The 16,747-nt window shown below is 55.7% G+C and overlaps 6 protein-coding genes across 6 annotated transcripts; 2 read left to right on the forward strand and 4 right to left on the reverse strand.

Moving 5' to 3' along the window:
- Positions 1 to 833: 833 nt before the first annotated feature.
- BO95DRAFT_512043 (pepsin-like aspartic protease) lies at positions 834 to 2,375 on the reverse strand (the record flags this gene model as incomplete). Its single annotated transcript, XM_025591489.1, has 5 exons — positions 834 to 1,045; positions 1,114 to 1,427; positions 1,491 to 1,888; positions 1,953 to 2,138; positions 2,190 to 2,375. The coding sequence occupies 5 exons, from the start codon at positions 2,373 to 2,375 to the stop codon at positions 834 to 836; spliced, it is 1,296 nt and encodes a 431-aa protein (XP_025445441.1).
- Positions 2,376 to 2,932: 557 nt separating this feature from the next.
- BO95DRAFT_512044 (Zn(II)2Cys6 transcription factor domain-containing protein) lies at positions 2,933 to 4,812 on the forward strand. The gene is made up of 2 exons (XM_025591490.1): positions 2,933 to 3,105; positions 3,162 to 4,812. Exons 1-2 carry the CDS (start codon positions 3,053 to 3,055, stop codon positions 4,732 to 4,734), a joined length of 1,626 nt encoding a protein of 541 aa, XP_025445442.1. The 5' UTR covers positions 2,933 to 3,052; the 3' UTR covers positions 4,735 to 4,812.
- A 782-nt stretch (positions 4,813 to 5,594) lies between these two features.
- On the reverse strand, positions 5,595 to 6,609 carry BO95DRAFT_450806 (uncharacterized protein; the record flags this gene model as incomplete). The annotated part of the gene is made up of 5 exons (XM_025588037.1): positions 5,595 to 5,855; positions 5,907 to 5,965; positions 6,075 to 6,282; positions 6,320 to 6,358; positions 6,379 to 6,609. 5 exons carry the CDS (start codon positions 6,607 to 6,609, stop codon positions 5,595 to 5,597), a joined length of 798 nt encoding a protein of 265 aa, XP_025445443.1.
- Positions 6,610 to 6,995: 386 nt separating this feature from the next.
- On the reverse strand, positions 6,996 to 9,383 carry BO95DRAFT_489417 (putative amino acid transporter; the record flags this gene model as incomplete). The annotated part of the gene is made up of 12 exons (XM_025590567.1): positions 6,996 to 7,387; positions 7,455 to 7,640; positions 7,721 to 7,839; positions 7,894 to 8,091; positions 8,148 to 8,271; positions 8,330 to 8,494; positions 8,556 to 8,617; positions 8,672 to 8,706; positions 8,760 to 8,783; positions 8,848 to 8,912; positions 8,999 to 9,059; positions 9,168 to 9,383. The coding sequence occupies 12 exons, from the start codon at positions 9,381 to 9,383 to the stop codon at positions 6,996 to 6,998; spliced, it is 1,647 nt and encodes a 548-aa protein (XP_025445444.1).
- A 2,077-nt stretch (positions 9,384 to 11,460) lies between these two features.
- BO95DRAFT_512045 (putative integral membrane protein (Pth11)) lies at positions 11,461 to 13,006 on the reverse strand (the record flags this gene model as incomplete). The annotated part of the gene is made up of 6 exons (XM_025591491.1): positions 12,760 to 13,006; positions 12,641 to 12,697; positions 12,511 to 12,578; positions 12,063 to 12,442; positions 11,894 to 11,989; positions 11,461 to 11,797 (listed from the first exon to the last, which is right to left on the reverse strand). Exons 1-6 carry the CDS (start codon positions 12,959 to 12,961, stop codon positions 11,461 to 11,463), a joined length of 1,140 nt encoding a protein of 379 aa, XP_025445445.1. The 5' UTR covers positions 12,962 to 13,006.
- A 1,519-nt stretch (positions 13,007 to 14,525) lies between these two features.
- Positions 14,526 to 16,042, forward strand: BO95DRAFT_450809 (O-methyltransferase; the record flags this gene model as incomplete). The annotated part of the gene is made up of 5 exons (XM_025588038.1): positions 14,526 to 14,710; positions 14,804 to 14,907; positions 15,005 to 15,062; positions 15,152 to 15,660; positions 15,732 to 16,042. The coding sequence occupies 5 exons, from the start codon at positions 14,526 to 14,528 to the stop codon at positions 16,040 to 16,042; spliced, it is 1,167 nt and encodes a 388-aa protein (XP_025445446.1).
- Between the last annotated feature and the right edge of the window lie 705 nt (positions 16,043 to 16,747).

Genomic DNA, 16,747 nt, shown 5'->3' on the forward strand with positions numbered 1-16,747 from the left:
TCCCAGTCGTCCTTACGATTGAAACCACCCTCTCAAAATGCAGTGGATGTTCTATTCTTTCATCCTCGCGGATCTGTTCGCTCTCTATGTCCGGATCACCACGGGAGAATGGTCGACCCATGCCAAGTACTTTCTGCTCTGCACGCACTTGGCCCTATGGGCTCGTGCCTTGCAGGCTGAAATATTGCATCAGTAAATTATGCGTCCATGGGTGAGGACACTCTGCGGGGGAGGGAAAGGAAAAGGACGCGACTGTCAGGATTGATGCTATGAACGAGGGACATGCAACGCGACAAGGGAAATCATTCCAAGTGCACCCGAAGACCCTTCCCAACATTGATTGCAGTTCTGCTGCTTGTTAAATCCCGTGAAATCCCCGTGAAAGCCCCTGCGACATCCGCAAATGACAACCTCGGCATGACGCCCCGATACAACCAACCAATCGGTGACTCAGGACCTGTGCAATCCGAAAGAAAGTTGGGCCAAGCTATATCAAACTACGAGTGGGAGAAGGCACAAGAAACGAAGTGGAGAAGCAGGGCTGAGGCTTACGCAACTTAGCTACACACTTAGCCGAATCGGACAAGGTCGACTCCCGCTATACTCTCATTCTTGGCCTGAAGGGCTCACCGTCCGGAATCTCCCCGAGACTCGATCCTATTTGTAAAATCTCAGCATCACCAGTAGTCTAATGTCCAGCCTATGAATGCAAGAATCGGGTGGTTCTGATAATGAAAGTGTGGGGTAGAAATGATTAGAAGGTATGTATGCACATGGCCGTAGAACAACTCCCAACACTAACACAGATACGGATGCTGACCCTCACCCATAGCTCAATGCATAGCCCACGCGAGAAGAACCGAAAGCGAAAGCATAGCAACATTCACCGACTGTCCTAGTACCGCACCGCTACTGGGAACCACCGACGACGCGCTGCTCGGTGTCGCAGACGCGGAGGTCTGCGTGCCGGATTGCGTCTTGGAGACCGCCAAGCCCACGGTCGCATTCTCGACATTGTGATCGATGTACAAGCCCCGGAAGAAGGCTGCGAGACATTAGCCTTCTGATTCTCTTCTGAACGGAGAAAGGGTAAAAGGAGAATGGAAAACATACGTTGACCGACCACCCACAAGGTCGGGTACGAAGCGACGGTCGCGCCCGAGAGCACCGCCGTGCAATTGTTGTTCCCGTTGTCGGCGGCGATCCACTGGTCGGCGGCGATGTTGAAGATGGCGCTCTGGTGGCTGACCAGATCGGAGTCCGCGTCGACGGCAGCGGTGGCATTGGCCTGCGAGGGGATGCTGAAGCCCACGGTGGGAGGGCTGTCGCAGGGGAAGTAGCCCGTGACGGTCACCCCGTCGCTGGTGTTCTGGACGACGGCTTGGATGTTGGTCGCCTCGAAGATGGCAAGTACTTCTTCGACCGGGCTATTCACACATCAACATCGTCGCCTGGATGAAAGGTTTGGGAGCAGAGACTCATCGACTTACCCGGTGATCGTGGCGGTTCCGGTGTCGAGCTCGATAGGCACATCCTTGGTGAGGATGGTGTCGTTGACGGCCACGTCGGCAAAGAAGGCCCATTCCTGCACGATGGAGGTGGTGGTCAGGTTGCCTTCAAAGAGGGAGGTGTCCAGCTCGCCCAGCACCTGGGTTCCAGTCGAGTTGCTGCCCAGGACCACGCCAAAGCGACACGAAGAGACTTGACCCTGCTGGCAGAGCGCGTGGAAAAAGGGCGGCGCGCCGTTGGGAAATTGAGCCACTTCGACTCCGGCAAAACCCACGATCCCATCAGCGGGGATCAGCGCCGTGCCGTTGGCGGAGCCGATCGTCTGGTCGATGGTCAAGCTGCCGTATGTGATGGTGTCGTTGTACAGGGTCCCCGCTACCTGAATCGAGACGACTGGCATTTAGCTATACACTTTTGACATGAGCACGGGAATCGTCACGTACCGAGCCCGTCCCGGACCCATCGCTTTGGGTCGTTCCATAGCCGTTCTCAAACGTAAGGTTGAGGTTGACTGATGCAGAGCTCGCGTTGTAGTATCCAGGATTGATGATCACATCGGAGGAGCCCGTGTCAATCAGGAGATGGAGGTTCTTGGAGCTGCCGACATCAAAGCTCCCAAACCAGAAGCCCTACCACTAGGGTGAGTTGGGGTACGCATGAGTGAACGGGATCCGACCTACATCCGACTCAGAGACAGTCTCGATGCCATATTTGTCGCGACGAAACAACTTGGCTGCCGGGTCTGTGCGCCGTACTAATGGGATGTGCGAGGAAATGTGTCGAGGAGCTGAAGGCCGGGCACTTGCCAGGCACAACGGCAACGACCCGAGGGCCGTGAGGATTAACCAATGCTGAGGAGGGGCCATTATGCACTATGAATTCAAGCCCCCGAAGTAGAGATTATTGGAAAAGTGCAATGAAAAAACGTCGAGTGCGTGAAGCTGAAGCTGAAGCTGAAGCTGAAGCCTCTCCGACAATTGCGAACATCTCTTCGACTTTATACACCATCTCGCATGGCTCGTGCTGTACGCGAGGCTGAGCTCGCACTCAACTTCTCCCAATGTAGGAATGGCAGACGAGCAGCAATATGGGAACTTGGGGTCCAAATCTATCTAGACTGAGGCTGGGGCGTTGATCTGCACCGGGTATATCGACAGGGAGGAGAGCCCTACTCAGCCTCGTCTAATCAAATCCCGTGGATGCAACGCGGGTGGAGATGGCGATGGCAGCAATCACTGGCCCGCTCGCATAGACTAACCCGACCCCGACTAGTCGCAGGATTGCACTAGGTAAGTTGAGGCTCCCTAACTGACTTGGCTATAGGTGTTTAACCTAGTTTTAAAGTCGCTTGCGGCCACGTTGGCGGGTCTGACCGTCTGATGTTTCCCCCCTGCTGCATCCACTCATCGGCCTGCCCTCGCATACGCTAACCAACATAGGGTTGCCTCCAGACTGTCTCCCCAAGCTACACAGCCCAGCAGGCGGACAGCAACCAATTGAACCAAGGAATGAACCATTCTCCGCAACTCGGACCGAACGCGCCATGACGGGGAGACCCCAAGCTGCAAGGTCCCGCAATGGCTGCATCACCTGCAAGTAAGTCTGGGTTTCTACTGGTGGTCGTCCGGCAACAGCGCAACTCACTCCGACAGGATTCGTCGCGTGAAATGTGACGAGCAAAGGCCCGAGTGCAATCGGTGCGTGTCCACTGGACGGACCTGCGACGGCTATCAGGATGGGTCCCAGTCCCAATCTCAGGCCCAGAAACCCTGCTCCCTGCGGATCATCCAGCATATCCCGCCGGGTCGGAAGATCCAGCCTGCAGTGCAGCTGAATGTCGAAGAGCATCGCAGTCTGGAATTCTTCCACCACTATACCTTACCGGGTCTAGGATCAGAGGTGGGCTCGTATCTGCTGCAGGCAACCACCAGTGAGCCGGTGATCCGATCCGTGGCTATGGCGGTGGGCTCCGTGCACCGCTCCTTCACCTTCTCAAGCGAAGAAGCCACCACCTTCACTCTGCTCCACTACAACAAGGCCATCCGACAGCTGGTGACGTCTCCGCAGAGCAAAAGCACCGTCCTCCTGGCCTGTATCCTGTTCTTCTGCTGCGAGTGTCTGCAAGGCCGCTACAAGACCGCCATCCAACATGCCTTGTCTGGGCTGCGAATTCTCCAGCAGCAACAGTTGCTCCCCCCTAGCTCTCTCGAGAGGGCTCCAGCAGCGGTGTCCTCGCTCTTCCACGCCGTCCAGAGCCAGGTGCTCGAAATCGAGGGCATGGAAGGGCTGGACCCTGACTCGCAACCCAAGCTGTCGCCGCCTGCTCTTAATGCCAACCCGCTTCAAACAGGGCTACCACTCGACGTGAGAGACCACCAACGCATCTTCCGACAACTATACTATCGGTTTGTGCAAATCGACGCCCTAATCGAGGCATTCGAGTCAATCCCCAACGACCATTCCCCCGCACGTATCGCGCACGAACAGCAATTACTGGACGAGTGGTTCCGCGTCCGCACCGACCTGAAAACGTGGATGCACGACTTCGACCGCCAAACCATGCATCGGTGGCAGACAGACCCCCGCACGGAATCTCCCCACGCCCATTCCATCGCCATCCTCAAAGCCTGGAAGCTGCTGTTCAGCATGTACTTCCGAATGGAGTGGCCGCCGTCCGAGCTGGCGTGGGACCGATTCACCCCGGACTTCCAATCCATCGTCTCCCTGATATCGGTCGTCACAGGCGACGTGACCGCACTTGCCGTCCCGTCAGCCCCTACCACCACCCGCCAAGACAGCAGAACCCCCCCGCGCCGATCTGCACCGCCGCCACTTCTTCCAACTCCACCACCCCCAGCTCCAGCTCAACCCACCTTCACCCTCTCTCTGGGCTTCCTCACCCCGCTCTACATCTGCGCCACCCGCTGCCGGGACTCAACGATCCGACACCACGCCCTCCGGCTGCTCGAGACCTGTCGTCGGCGCGAAGGGGTGTGGGACTCCGACCTCGCCGCCCGGGTGGCGCGCCGCGTCGTCGCGATCGAGGAACAGGCGGCCGGTGTGGAGCCGGGCATTGCTGCCTATCACCCTGCAGATATCAGCCTGGAAGCGCGCGTGCGGTCGTCGTCGCCGCAGTTTGCGGAAGGGCGGAAGGCTACCCTGCGGTATGTGGGGGGGTGCAGTGGGCCTGAGGTTGGGTTGATGGAGGAGACGATTGTTTGGTGAGATTGATGGTTGACTGCTCCGTTGGGGTGCTAGGTGGGTGCTCTGAGTTGGATTCGATATGAGATGAGAACAGTGCCGTAGGAGAGAGAGGGAGGGAGGGAGGGAGGGAATAGTCGTCAGATAAAGAACTCGCGTTGACAGGTCAACATGTAGTTGGGCATACAGAAAGAACAGCCCAGTCTGTGATACCCTGGACCTCATGCTATCTTACTGTAGAAAGTGATGGGTTCTTTCATGCAGTTGTTATCGACGTTCACCATATGTTCGATACCACCCACGTTAGGCAAAATAGGGAAAGATGGCAGATGAGAACCTAGGCCCTGATACTCCAGAATGTGAATAGTTACCTAGACACAAAGAACCGAAGAGCAAAAACTTCGTTTTTGAACCCCCTACAAATACTGATGTTCAAAGGTTTCCTCTTCGGAAGATATCTGTAAAACTACCTCAAGTCCTTGATACCATCAATGTACGCATCTGCCAACCTGGTGAAATGAAGATCAGGAAAGACTTCGTAAACTGGGAGATCTTGGCGTCATGTACAGTACCCTGCTTGGCAAGCCAGAATCCAACTCTCCGAGCACCCATTGGTGAAAGTACCTAGCCAGCTGTAGTTTGCGCCATATACTTTGATCTTTACACAGAGTGCGCATACACACAACACTTCTCTCAAGTTAGGATCAGCTTTCCTTTAGGACAAAGCTGGATAGTGGGAGGTAGCTAGAGACTAGTATAGCCTTGAAGCTTCTTGTGCAGTTCTACTTGTGACTGATTGTCACCAGCTACTTTCTTGTGGGGTAGCCATGAGAGAAGAAGCACCTTACCCCGGTCGCGTAAGAACCGAAATCGCGGCGAGTTTTTCAAATGTCGGCCCATCGCTCTCGCACCTCCAGCGTGAAATTGGTCACGGTGTGGGCAAACTCCGCCGTGAGCCAGGGATCCCCAATCCCAGTCCACCCAGTCCTCAAAGGGGGACCGCCTTGCGCCTGGGGGTTCTTCCAGCGCAGGAGAGGTGAGATGTATTCCCCCAGGAAACGATTCAGCGTCACTGCCAGGGGGTCATCTCGCCGCCGATTGAAAAGCGCATGGGCCAGGTCCACGAACACCACGCGAGGTTGCTGCTGGCCGTCGTTATCGTCGTGGTCACGAGCCGATGACGACCGGACACTGACATTCCGGGGCTCGAGATCGGTGAGCCACAGATTCTTCTCGTAGATCCGGCTTCCGAGGGCTACGATTCTCCTTCATAATCGCTTGCCGATCGGGGCCTGCGAATAGTCCCCCGGTTGCGTGTCGGCCATGGTGGCGCCCGAAACCTGCTCCATCAGAATCATCCGCACGGCCCCGCGAGCGGTCTTCATCCACCGGTAGGTTCACAGTGTAGGAACCAAAGTAAGTCGGGATTCCCAGACCTTGGAGCTCGTGCAGTGCCGGGTATGCATTGGCCTCGTGGGTGTAGTACATGTCCATGCAGCGGAACGGGTCGAGATATCCGTCGTCGTCATCGAAGTAAAGTGGGTCGTAGATCTTGGCCACTAGAGCGGGCACCTGGACGGGGGAGCGATGGCGATGTTGAGTCTAGCACCTCAACCGTTAGGACCTGAGAGTTATGGCCATCGCCGGCCTTCAGTGTGTGCCGGGGACTTCCAGGCTGATGGTGTCATCACCCTCGTTGCATGGCAGCGGGGGTCGCTTCAGACATCGCTCGACGGGGCTAAGTTGTGCCCTTTCTCTTCGCTCGTCCTTACTACTGATGCAGCACTCGCGTACGACTGGAGTCGGAGCCGGAGGCGTGTGGGATTGGGCTTGGAATCGCCAGTCGGGGGTGTATGGCGATGCGGGCTTGGGGAGTTCGGTGGATGGAGGCCCGAACATCGGCGGTGGACTTTCAACGTAGATCATGGTTGATATCAGGTTGAAAGAATCCTCTTCTCTCCTCTGTTGCCCGTCATGGAGAGATGTTTAGAGATAATCAAAATGATACGGCGATATAATGGATAAAGGGTGGGCAGGTAACTGGTTAACTCATATTTTCAAGACCAAGCATTTTGTTGTGACCAGGTCCCAAGGAACATCAACCGTTCTAAATTATATATATATACAAAGCACCCACGAGAATTTTACTCAAGTCAAAAGCTCATAAACCAAGAAGCCATACACATTAAATCAAAGCCAATTGCGCATCTAGCATAACATACAGCCCATACATTCCACTCGTCTCCATGCCTTTCTTCAACGACCGGGTCCAAAACAGAACATCCCTAACCCGCCGGGTTCGTGCACGTGAACGGCGTCAACGCCGAGCTCTTGAAATCCGCCTCCATCGCCACGATCGACGCCCAGAGCCCCAGCCCGGCCGTGCCCAACGCGGCCAACGAGTACAGCACATCAAAGGTATTCCGGGCGAACTGCTGACGGTACCCGCGAACCCAGCGCTTCCAGCCGGAATCCACGCGCCGGGTCTCGCCCGTGTGGGGGTCGAAGGTCTCCTCGGGCAGGATGGCGTCCTTCTGCACGTTGAACCCGACGAGGAGCATCGGCGGGAAGGTATAGGAGAACTGGAGGATGCAGAGAGCACCGACGAAGGAGGTGAGGTTGCTGATCTGCGGGATGGCGGCGGCGACGATCCAGGCGAGGCACCAGTAGATCGGGACTGTTTGATTCCGTCAATCTCCAATCACAAATTCTTGGACAAGGGAAGAACCGGGGGGGGCACATACCAAGAGCAATCCAGATCAGTTTGCCGGTGCGGTGATCCAGCGGCGGGAAGTGGAAGACGTCGCGCAGGACCGAGGCGTAGAAGACTTTGATGCCGATGTTGCCGTACAGCAGAGCTGCGATAACGCCCGAGATGAGCGAGAGGGCGTTACAGCCGGTTTGGTAGCTGTAAGCGGAGTCGGGGATTCCTTGGGCAGGATCCTGGTTAGCGGGACATGGAAACAAAGATATAGTCCCGTAGAGACGGGGGCCTGCTTGTTGCACTCACCCTGATACGCCGGGTTGAAGGTATACTGTCCCTGCGCGTTGTACACGACCATGCCCTCCACGAGGTAGCACACGTAGATGAAGACCTCGGCGCAGATGAAACCTTTCCAGAAATCGAATCTATCCATCTGTTAGCACTCTGCCACGGTGCAGAAGATGGTGAAGGAGGCCTACGGGCGCCGCATCTCGGCCATCAGCTCGTTGAAGAGGGTGGCTCCACCGTAGGCGAAGACACAGTTCATCACCGCCGTCATCCGAGTGTATAGAGTCCCGTCCGCCGGCCAGTTGGCGCTGGTCCGAATGGGCTCGGGATTGAGGTTGGTAGAGCTGGCGACACTGTCGGTGGGGGGGTATACGTAGACCACGCCCATACTAGCCATCATGTCAGCACTGTTCTTGCTCTTTTAAGGACGGGGCCGTGCTCGTACGTGATGAGAATCACAGTAAAGTTCATCCAGATGGCCAGGTTCGATAGCCACGACAGGCGCTGCAAAGTCCGAATCTGTCCTAGAATGAAGCCGAGGAGCATGAAGATGACCTCACACACGATGACTGCGCGGATGAGAGGTCAGCACTGCCGATATTCTTTGCTCGGGTTGAGGATTCTCACAGCATAGTTTTCCCGTGCCATGTACTCCGGCAGCCATTTGACCCAACCCCTGGCCGTTGCTGACAATCAGCAAGGTCACGTTCAGGAAGAACTGGAAGCTCTGAAGAATGTTGACGCCAATGCGAGCAACGGGGCCGAAGATCCGGAACGCAACATCGCCGTAGTCTGGGAAAGTCGGTCAGCCAGTCGCTTCATACCTCTCTCTGGTCCCAACGGGATAACCTACTGCGCATGGGATAGCGGGTTGAGTCGAGACCGTTGAAGATCTTCCACAGCTGCATTCCGGAACTACAGAGCGTTTAGTCAAGAGGCGAGAGTATTGCATATGGAGCGAAAACTCACTAGTATGCCATGATACCGAAGACCGTGTACAGCGCCTGCCAGCCCTATGTTAGCGGATGTCGGGACTCAGGTTCAGTGGCCGACTCACAAAACCAGGCCCATAGCCCATTTCCTGCACAGTCTGTTAGTATATCTGCGCCTGCCATCTCCTCCGTCCTTTTCCGGAAATCACTTACACTGATCGCCCAAGGCACGTTCGTCGGACCCAGGATATCGGTGGTAATCAGATAGAAGATCGAGCCTACCCGCCCAGAGACAGTCAAGTCAGCCTCACCTGCCTTCCACTGGAACCCAACCACAACCCCCCCAAAAACAGCATCCACTCACCCCAAGTCGCCGTTCTCGCGGCCCGCTGCGCCAGCTCCCACTCCGTCTCAGTAATGCCGTACTGATCCCCGTTCCCCTCGCGTTCACCACCACTACCAACCCCGTCCCCGGAATCCGCCTTCTCCGACATCGCAGCCTTCTCATCCCCAACAGCGACCCCACCCTCGACGGGACCCTTCTGCTTTTCGGTCGTCGAATCCACAATCCGCGGGGCCGGTGAGGCCGTCTCCTTGGACGCGCGCCCCAGCATCACATTCCACAACTGCTGAAAGCCTTGGTTGTCGGTGCGGATGTGCTTCTCGAACTCGCGGGAGCGCTTGGCCCAGAACAGGTAATTCTCGAAGGAGATGCTGGAGTCGAGGTAGATGTTGCCGGAGCCGTGCATGACGGGGGCGGGGATGGCGTGGAGCGACCGTTCCTTGCTGCCGGGGTGGCCATGGCGGCTGTGGTCGTCGATGATGATGCCGTGTTCGGCCTCGGTGCCGATGAGGTCGGCTTCGTTGCCCAGGCGCGGGTCCGCGACACCCCCCAGGTTGGCGGCGGAGACGATACCTGCCATGCTTATTCGCGGAGGATGCAAAAATTATTGATCCTTTGGGGCAGGGAAAAAGTGGGAGAGGGAGAGGGGAAAACAGATTGACATTGATGTGGGACAGGAGAGGAGGGGGGTTATATAAACGGCTGTTCACTTATTGACTAGTTCTATTGGGGATTGTGAATGGGTCGAATTGATTGAGTGTCTCGGGGAGGGGAAACACCACCCCGTTCATCCGTCGGGGGAGGCCATCATGCATCCATTGGATACGAACCAACCGACTCACCCCACTGGATCATGGTGTCAGTGATTGGGATTGGATTGTTGGGCAGTGCCAGGTGGGGGTGGTGGGATCATGGATCCATGATGGTGTGGTATCATGCATGCAGTGCAGTGATTGATTGTTCTCCGCCAATCTAGAAGGATTTCTTATCTACCTCCTCCATCCTGCTCGCTGCATCCACAGCTGAGGTAAGAGACCTCAAACCTTGAAACCACACTCCAACGCAGTGATGACATTTCTTGTGCTGCACGATGACCTCAGCCTCCGACCAGGATGTCTCGGAGTGAAGAATCTTACACTGGCCGTGCCTGTCAGCGTGTACGGGAGGTACGGTACCGGTACAATACCGAATCGAAACCCTCGAAGCTCGGCAAAGCTTGTCGGGTCCGGCTAAAAAAGCTTGGTGTGCCTCCACTGCGTGAATGAGGCCCACTCTTCTTCGCTTCGGCTGGCTTAGTTCTTATCCTCCTTGTTCTCGTGAAGAAAGAGAGACAGAGCGAGACACGCACACACACACACACACAACGGTCAATTTAGAATTAATTAACCACCACTCCCGCAAAGGAGTGCAATTCGACAGCAAGTCTCGCTTATCGCGCCCAGTGCACTGTCCTGCAACCACTACCGTCATCAGCACCGAGACAAATCGCAGGATCATGATACTGAGGGGTTTATCAACCTGCTAAGAACCAGTCGTGTGGTGTTTCCAAACACCGCTCACACGACTCACACGACTTCCAGGTATCTAATCATTTTAACCTTTAGTGTGAACTGCAGCTAGCTAGCTTATCAGCAAGAATCCGGAAAAAATATTACCTGCTTGCAACCTTAGTGGATGCAGCGCTCAGGACCAGAGGCAAAGGAAAGACAAGCGCCCCACTTGGGAGGTTCCGGACGTCCCCGGATGGGTTCCCACTGGCCTCGCGGTGAGCCACTTACATGCAGAGAATTGCATGCGGCCGGGATGGCAAATCTGGCCATGCCATGTGCTGGCTGTTGGCAAGTACTCGGTCCGGTGCGTGGTGTGTTGAGAAGTGTCGTTGTTCGCCACTCGTTAGTGATTTACCGCTTCCTGTCTGGGAATGACTTGAGGTTTGTTAGCAAATGATACAACACATAAGACCGGCAGTTCTGCAATTACTAATCGAAACCCTACTGAAACTTATCCAGTGGAAGTACGGAGTATAACGCACCCTGCTGAGTAGGAGTGTTGAGTACTCCGGGAAGACCGTCGGACAGCCGAGAAACGTAGCGGGGTTCTTTCTGCATGGTTAATTTCCACTCCGATATGTCCGAGTGAAAATTACGGGTACCGGGGTTCCCACTGCACTGTGAGACTGCTGGGATGGTATGGGGAAGATAAGAATAAAAGTAAATGATAATAAAAATTAAAAGCTAGAACTTCGAAAAAAAAAAAAAAAAAAAAAAAAAGGAACGGCACATTCCCCTCCTATCACCGAATCAGAAAAATAAGAAAAGAAACAAGACGAGGGGGTTTGTTTGAACCCTAACTGTTCTGTCCGCCCGCCCCGTCGGGCACTCCCCATTCATTCATTCAGCCATTCTGGAACAGGAACCCATCCCCCCAGCATTCCAATCAATTGAATCGGACCTATTTAAGTTCTATCCAGATAGACGACACACTCAGTCCCGCTTGCTCGTGACCGAATAATCCGTCGACATGTGGATCCCGGATTCATGCTCGCGGGCGGCGTCGTGCTTGACCATCTCGTGCATCGCCTCGACGTCGTCCTGCGTCTCCGGCACCGCGGTGCTGCGCAGGGTGGACAGGTAGTCCCAGTTGCGGATGACCTTCTTGCGCGCCCCGACCGCCTCGTCGCTGCCGTCGCTGCCGTGGCCTCGGGGCTTGCCCGCGCTGGAGACCTTGCTGCCGCCGAAGATGTGCGGGGCCAGTTGCAGCAGCAGCGGCCGGAGCACGGGGAGGCACGCGCAGATGATGCCCACGTTGATTTCCACCATGCTGTTGGATGGAACCAGATCCAGTCAGTTGGTGTTGCATCTTGTTACGAGGGGGGGGCGGGGGACGGGGGGAAAAAGGGGCTTGAGAAGAACATACGCCCATTTCGCCAGGGTCACCTTGTACCAGGTCAAGTCGCCGTCGTGGATGAAGGGCATCATGGTGACGATTCGCACGATCGCGATCACGCAGGCGCTGGAGACTGAGTTAACCACGCAATCACACGGACACCTAATTATGAAAAGCAGCACGGGCTAGGGGCACTTACAACGAACCCATCATCAACACCATCATCAGCAGCACCTTCTGCTTGAGGGTGGTCTGCAGCGACCAGCAGAGCCGGATGGGCAGCGCCAGCGTGATGATGTCCGAGAACAGGTTGAAGGCCGCATTGGCATACACGAAGGCCAGCTGGTCGACACACCGCGCGGTCGGCATCAGCGTCACGTCCCACATGGCCTGGACGGGGATGCAGCCGAGCGTGAAGACGAGCAGACTGATCATGTTGTAGACGGCGACGAAGATCATGATCCCGTAGGTCATCTGCCGGAAGCGCTTCTCCGGGCTGAGGCGCAGGAAGAACAGCAGAATCGAGGTCTTGACCAGCCAGATGCCGACGACGAAGACGTCCTCGCCGGCCAGATCATTCTACATGGGGTTGGTCAGGGAGTTTTGAGGGCAGATACACCACTTGGTGGTGGAGACCAGATGCATACCTGCTTGAACGGCTTGATCTTGTCGAGGTGCAGGTCCCAGATATGAAGGCCATACCCGTTGTCGATATCTGTTCAGGTTGGACTCTTAGCTGGCTGGGCGACGCACTCGAGAAACCTCTCGTTAACTTACTGACGATCCCGAGAATCGCGAAAATCCACGCGCAGATCTGAGCCCAGATGCAGAACCCTGGTGAGCGCCTCCGTCAGCTTGTTTGACCCAGCTGGCATCAATGCATGCAGCTAGCTTACAGTCGTCGATTGCGATCGTCTTCTGCAGGAACATCCGAGTATACAGGCGCAACAACAGGACCACCGTTCCTGTCAAGCAAAGGGCGATGTTGATAGAATAGATCTGGTAGTTTTGATTCTCCGGGTTCTCAAAATTGGCTGTGACGCCGGGGGGCGGATCTGACGCCGGCACCTTGCTCAAATCCAATGTGGTGGTTGACATGATGGAGTTGAATGGAGAAACAGCTGGGTGTTCCGGTCGGCAGTGGTTGGGGCAGCAGCAGCAGCAGCTCTATTTAGCATGCAATTGAAAAGAAGCGCTGCGTCGAGTCAGGAATGAACAATCCACCATGCCAACCCTGTGTCCATGCTTTTCTTTATATCCTGTCACTCCAATCAAGCCTTTGGCTCGCTCGTTCGTACTTTCGGTCCCCCTCCCGGGCCCATTGACGAGATCATATGCAAGATGCATTGACTACCGGTATAGTCGCCTCTCCTGCATTGCATAGTTTGGGCGGGGAGGGCGATCGTACCTCCTTGGCTGACGCCCAGCTCGATGTGGTCGGACCATTACCGCCACCATCCACAGCATACCCTCACCCACTGTTTCTCGAAATGGGTCCGACAAAGTGACACCTCGATCGCAAACAAACCCAAAATTCCCCAACAAGGCCCCGATCAACCCTATTGTCTCTGACGGAACTTGATGCCCGCAGGAGAGGGTCCAAGCGTTGGAACATTGACCTTGTTCTCCAGACGTAGGGGGTGGGCGGGGGCGGGCTGGCCAAGTACATACAGTACGTGCTGGTGTACGTTCCCTGACGATCGCACCGTTTCTGCGATTGACAGGCTAGGATCGCTGCTTGCGGAGACGACCTGTCATCCAGTCGCATCCCGAAGCAAAAAAGGCCGGACGCAAGATCAATAATTGCGGAGGCATCCAGATAGCGCAGTTTGCCCCTATCTCAGATCTTCCCCGTTGCGGGATGTGCTTGCTTTCCCTGGAACTGCCGGTGCAATTCCTCCTATTCTTTTGACGGCAGCGACGAAAATCTCAGGAGAAAAACAGAAGAACAGATGCCCACCGGTCGGTGAACGTGTATTTGTCAGAAACGAAGTCGAGTCATTTGGATAGATGGATTGTTTGGTGGGATTAGGCTTTGGCCAAGACGGTGGTTGCAGCGCGGAAAAAGAAGTCAAGAGATCAGGGCTTCCTCCCCCCGCTTATTCCTCCAGCCCTGGTTCCGCCATCGTCAGCCTTTGCCAGCCTTTTCGCGCCCTCTCCGAAACATTTTAATAACTTTCGTCAGAAAAGTGGCTTGGTGGCTCTGGAGAACGCCGCGAAAACTTCCGCCTGATCTTTCTGTCGTCGTCCCCTGAAGGCGTTGAGATTCCGTGAGCATCCGTGCAGAAAGGAGAGAGCAAAGGGCCAAATGTGACAGGTGTCGGACCCACTCGATGCCAGCATCATCACAACAATGCACCAGGAAAGATCTCCTGTCGATCTAATTACTGGCCCAAATGCCCCACGAATGGCAGCTGGATATTCCTGCAGGTCGTGTTGCCTTTTTGAGTCTAGCCAATAAGACCCTGATTTGCCTTTCGAGATGTATCAATTTTCACCCTCTACATCGGCCGCCCTCCAATCCCCTTTCTCAGTATGCACCCCGTGCAAAAGAACCAATCTATAAGGCTTTGCGGCTCCCCTTCCCCCTTGGTCTCCGGATATAATATCCTGTCTCTCCGCCGAACTTGTCCGTGTGCGTGTGTAGCCGGTGTAACCTGTCATGGCGCCTCTCGATCCCAGCATCGATCGCATCCAGCGGTGTCTAGACGAGGTGGTGCAGTCTGTCGGCCAGTTCCGATACCCTGCAATCTCGCTTAGCCACCAGAATGCACGGTACGAATTGCTGGTCAAGGCGATGCACCTAGTGCAGGCCATTCGCGGGCCTGCCGATCTGGTCTTCGCCAAGTTTGAGAATGTAAGCGTGGGCGGACAGATCATCTATCTTTTCTGTATCGCCGAGAAACTGACAAGATGCATTTGAGGTCCTTAAATGGCCAGTCTGGGCGCTATCCGCACGCTTCTCGAAGCCGGAGTATTCGATGTCATCCCGGTCAGCGGCCAGAGCATGTCAGCCACGGACATAGCAGCCCGTACTGGGGTGAGTTAAAAAAGTCATAGGTGTGCGATCGTGAGCTCCTTTCTCCTGGATGGAGGTGACCCGTGGCCGGTGCGTTCTGACATCGATGTGACGTGCGGCAGTGCGCATGATGCGGGCTGTCACGCCCTTCGGACCGTTTCGCGAGACCGGCGAGGAGGAGTATACACCCCCAACTCGGAGATCTATCTCGCTCCTCAGATGCGGGCCGTCCTGAGTCTCATGTGAGTTGTCGTCCGCGTCTCAATTAGGTTGCCTTGTCAGTCAACCAGCAACTGTCCGCTCACCATCCGATGTCGGGATATCACGGTCGATGAATACTGCCCGGCGATGCTGCGCACCCACGAATTCCTCCGCCAACACCAGTGGCAGGATCGCATGGGCCTGCGCAGCAACCCATACACTCTCGTACATCTCTGCGAGGGCCAGACGATGTTCGAGCACATCTCCCAGAGTCCCGAGCGACTGACCCGACTCAACAACGCGATGGTCGCCGAGGACTCCCTCCTGGCCGAGATCGGGCTGTACCCGTTCGTGAAGCGACTGAGTCCGCTGGCGCAGGCGGATCAGCCGACCATCGTCGACATCGGGGGTGGACGAGGCCACATCATGCGCCAGATCAAGCAGAACACCCCCAGCCTAGCGGGACGGTTCATCCTCCAAGACCGCGCCAGTGTCATTAGCGACAATGGGCCGGAGATGACCCGCCATGGCATCGAGCCGATGGCCCATGACTTCTTCACCCCGCAGCCTGTAAAAGGTACGTCACGAGGGCTATATTGACTCTGCATCAAAGTCATCCGGCAAGCTGACTCTACCCCTCCACCCCAGGCGCATTAGTGTACTACATCCGCCGCGTGTTGCACGACTGGCCCGACGCAGAGGTCCGAGAGATCCTCACGCAGCTGGCCGCCGCGATGGACCGGGAGAAATCCCGCCTCCTCATCACGGAGACGATCCTGCCCGCGGTCGGCGCCACCATGGCCTACGCCTACATGGATCACACGATGATGACGTTTGGCGGGACCGAGCGGACGGCCAAGGACTTCGCGCGCCTGTTCGACGCGGCGGGGCTGCGGTTGGTCCAGGTCTGGGAGAGCCCCGGGGTGCCGATGAGGGTCGTGGAGGCCCGCTTGAAGTGATTCCGAACATCGGGGGTTGGCTTCTTGGTGAATCAGTCACCGTTTTCCTGGCCAGTCCTTTGCCAAGCTCTGCCACATGGCGCTAACTTCTAGACTCTTCCGTCTGCTGTAAAATTCTTAACCGGAACTACGAGTATGGTGAATGTCGGATGACGATGTGTCATCGGAAGGAGTGGTTGTGAGTCTGGATGGAAAACGCTTTGATTCATGATGGTCGTGGAGATTTCCTGATGGGACTACCTATGGGTGCCGATTCGGGCCAAGAGCTTGACCAGAAATTACTCTCTTCGTACATAGCTCCTCAATGGACAGTTGGTCAGGCATAGGTTCACTTTTTCCCTCCCGCGTTTTCCCCGTCGGCAACCCCAACTTGCGGGGTGAGGGAGCCGTGCTCGGGATTGTGAATAGACCCATTCACCCACATTTTCAACCGCACAACTTCAGAGAACTCATTTTACGGCCTCTTTCTACATTCGTTGATAGCTATAACCTGTGAAGGTACCTTTCATGTTCGCTGATGAAACACGTCTCCCCCGAGCCCAAACATATCCAACATAGAAGAGTTTTCTTAAAGTCAACATTACCCCAGAGGAATTGCCCCACTCCACTCAGCCATCCCTGACTAATGCTGAAGGAAGCTGAAGAACCCGGGCAGAAAGGACCGAAGCCCTGCTTAGACCGCAGAAGCCATGGCAACCATCCCCA

The sequence above is a fragment of the Aspergillus brunneoviolaceus genome (genome assembly GCF_003184695.1).
Source record: "Aspergillus brunneoviolaceus CBS 621.78 unplaced genomic scaffold BO95scaffold_12, whole genome shotgun sequence".
Classification (NCBI taxonomy): Eukaryota; Fungi; Ascomycota; class Eurotiomycetes; order Eurotiales; family Aspergillaceae; genus Aspergillus; species Aspergillus brunneoviolaceus.

Excerpts from the sequence above, each read along its gene's own strand:
- BO95DRAFT_512044 (XM_025591490.1), top strand. The coding sequence starts at position 3,053 with ATGACGGGGAGACCCCAAGCTGCAAGGTCCCGCAATGGCTGCATCACC. Across the intron at positions 3,106-3,161 it reads AATGGCTGCATCACCTGCAA|GATTCGTCGCGTGAAATGTG; the intron begins GTAAGTCTGGGT and ends TCACTCCGACAG.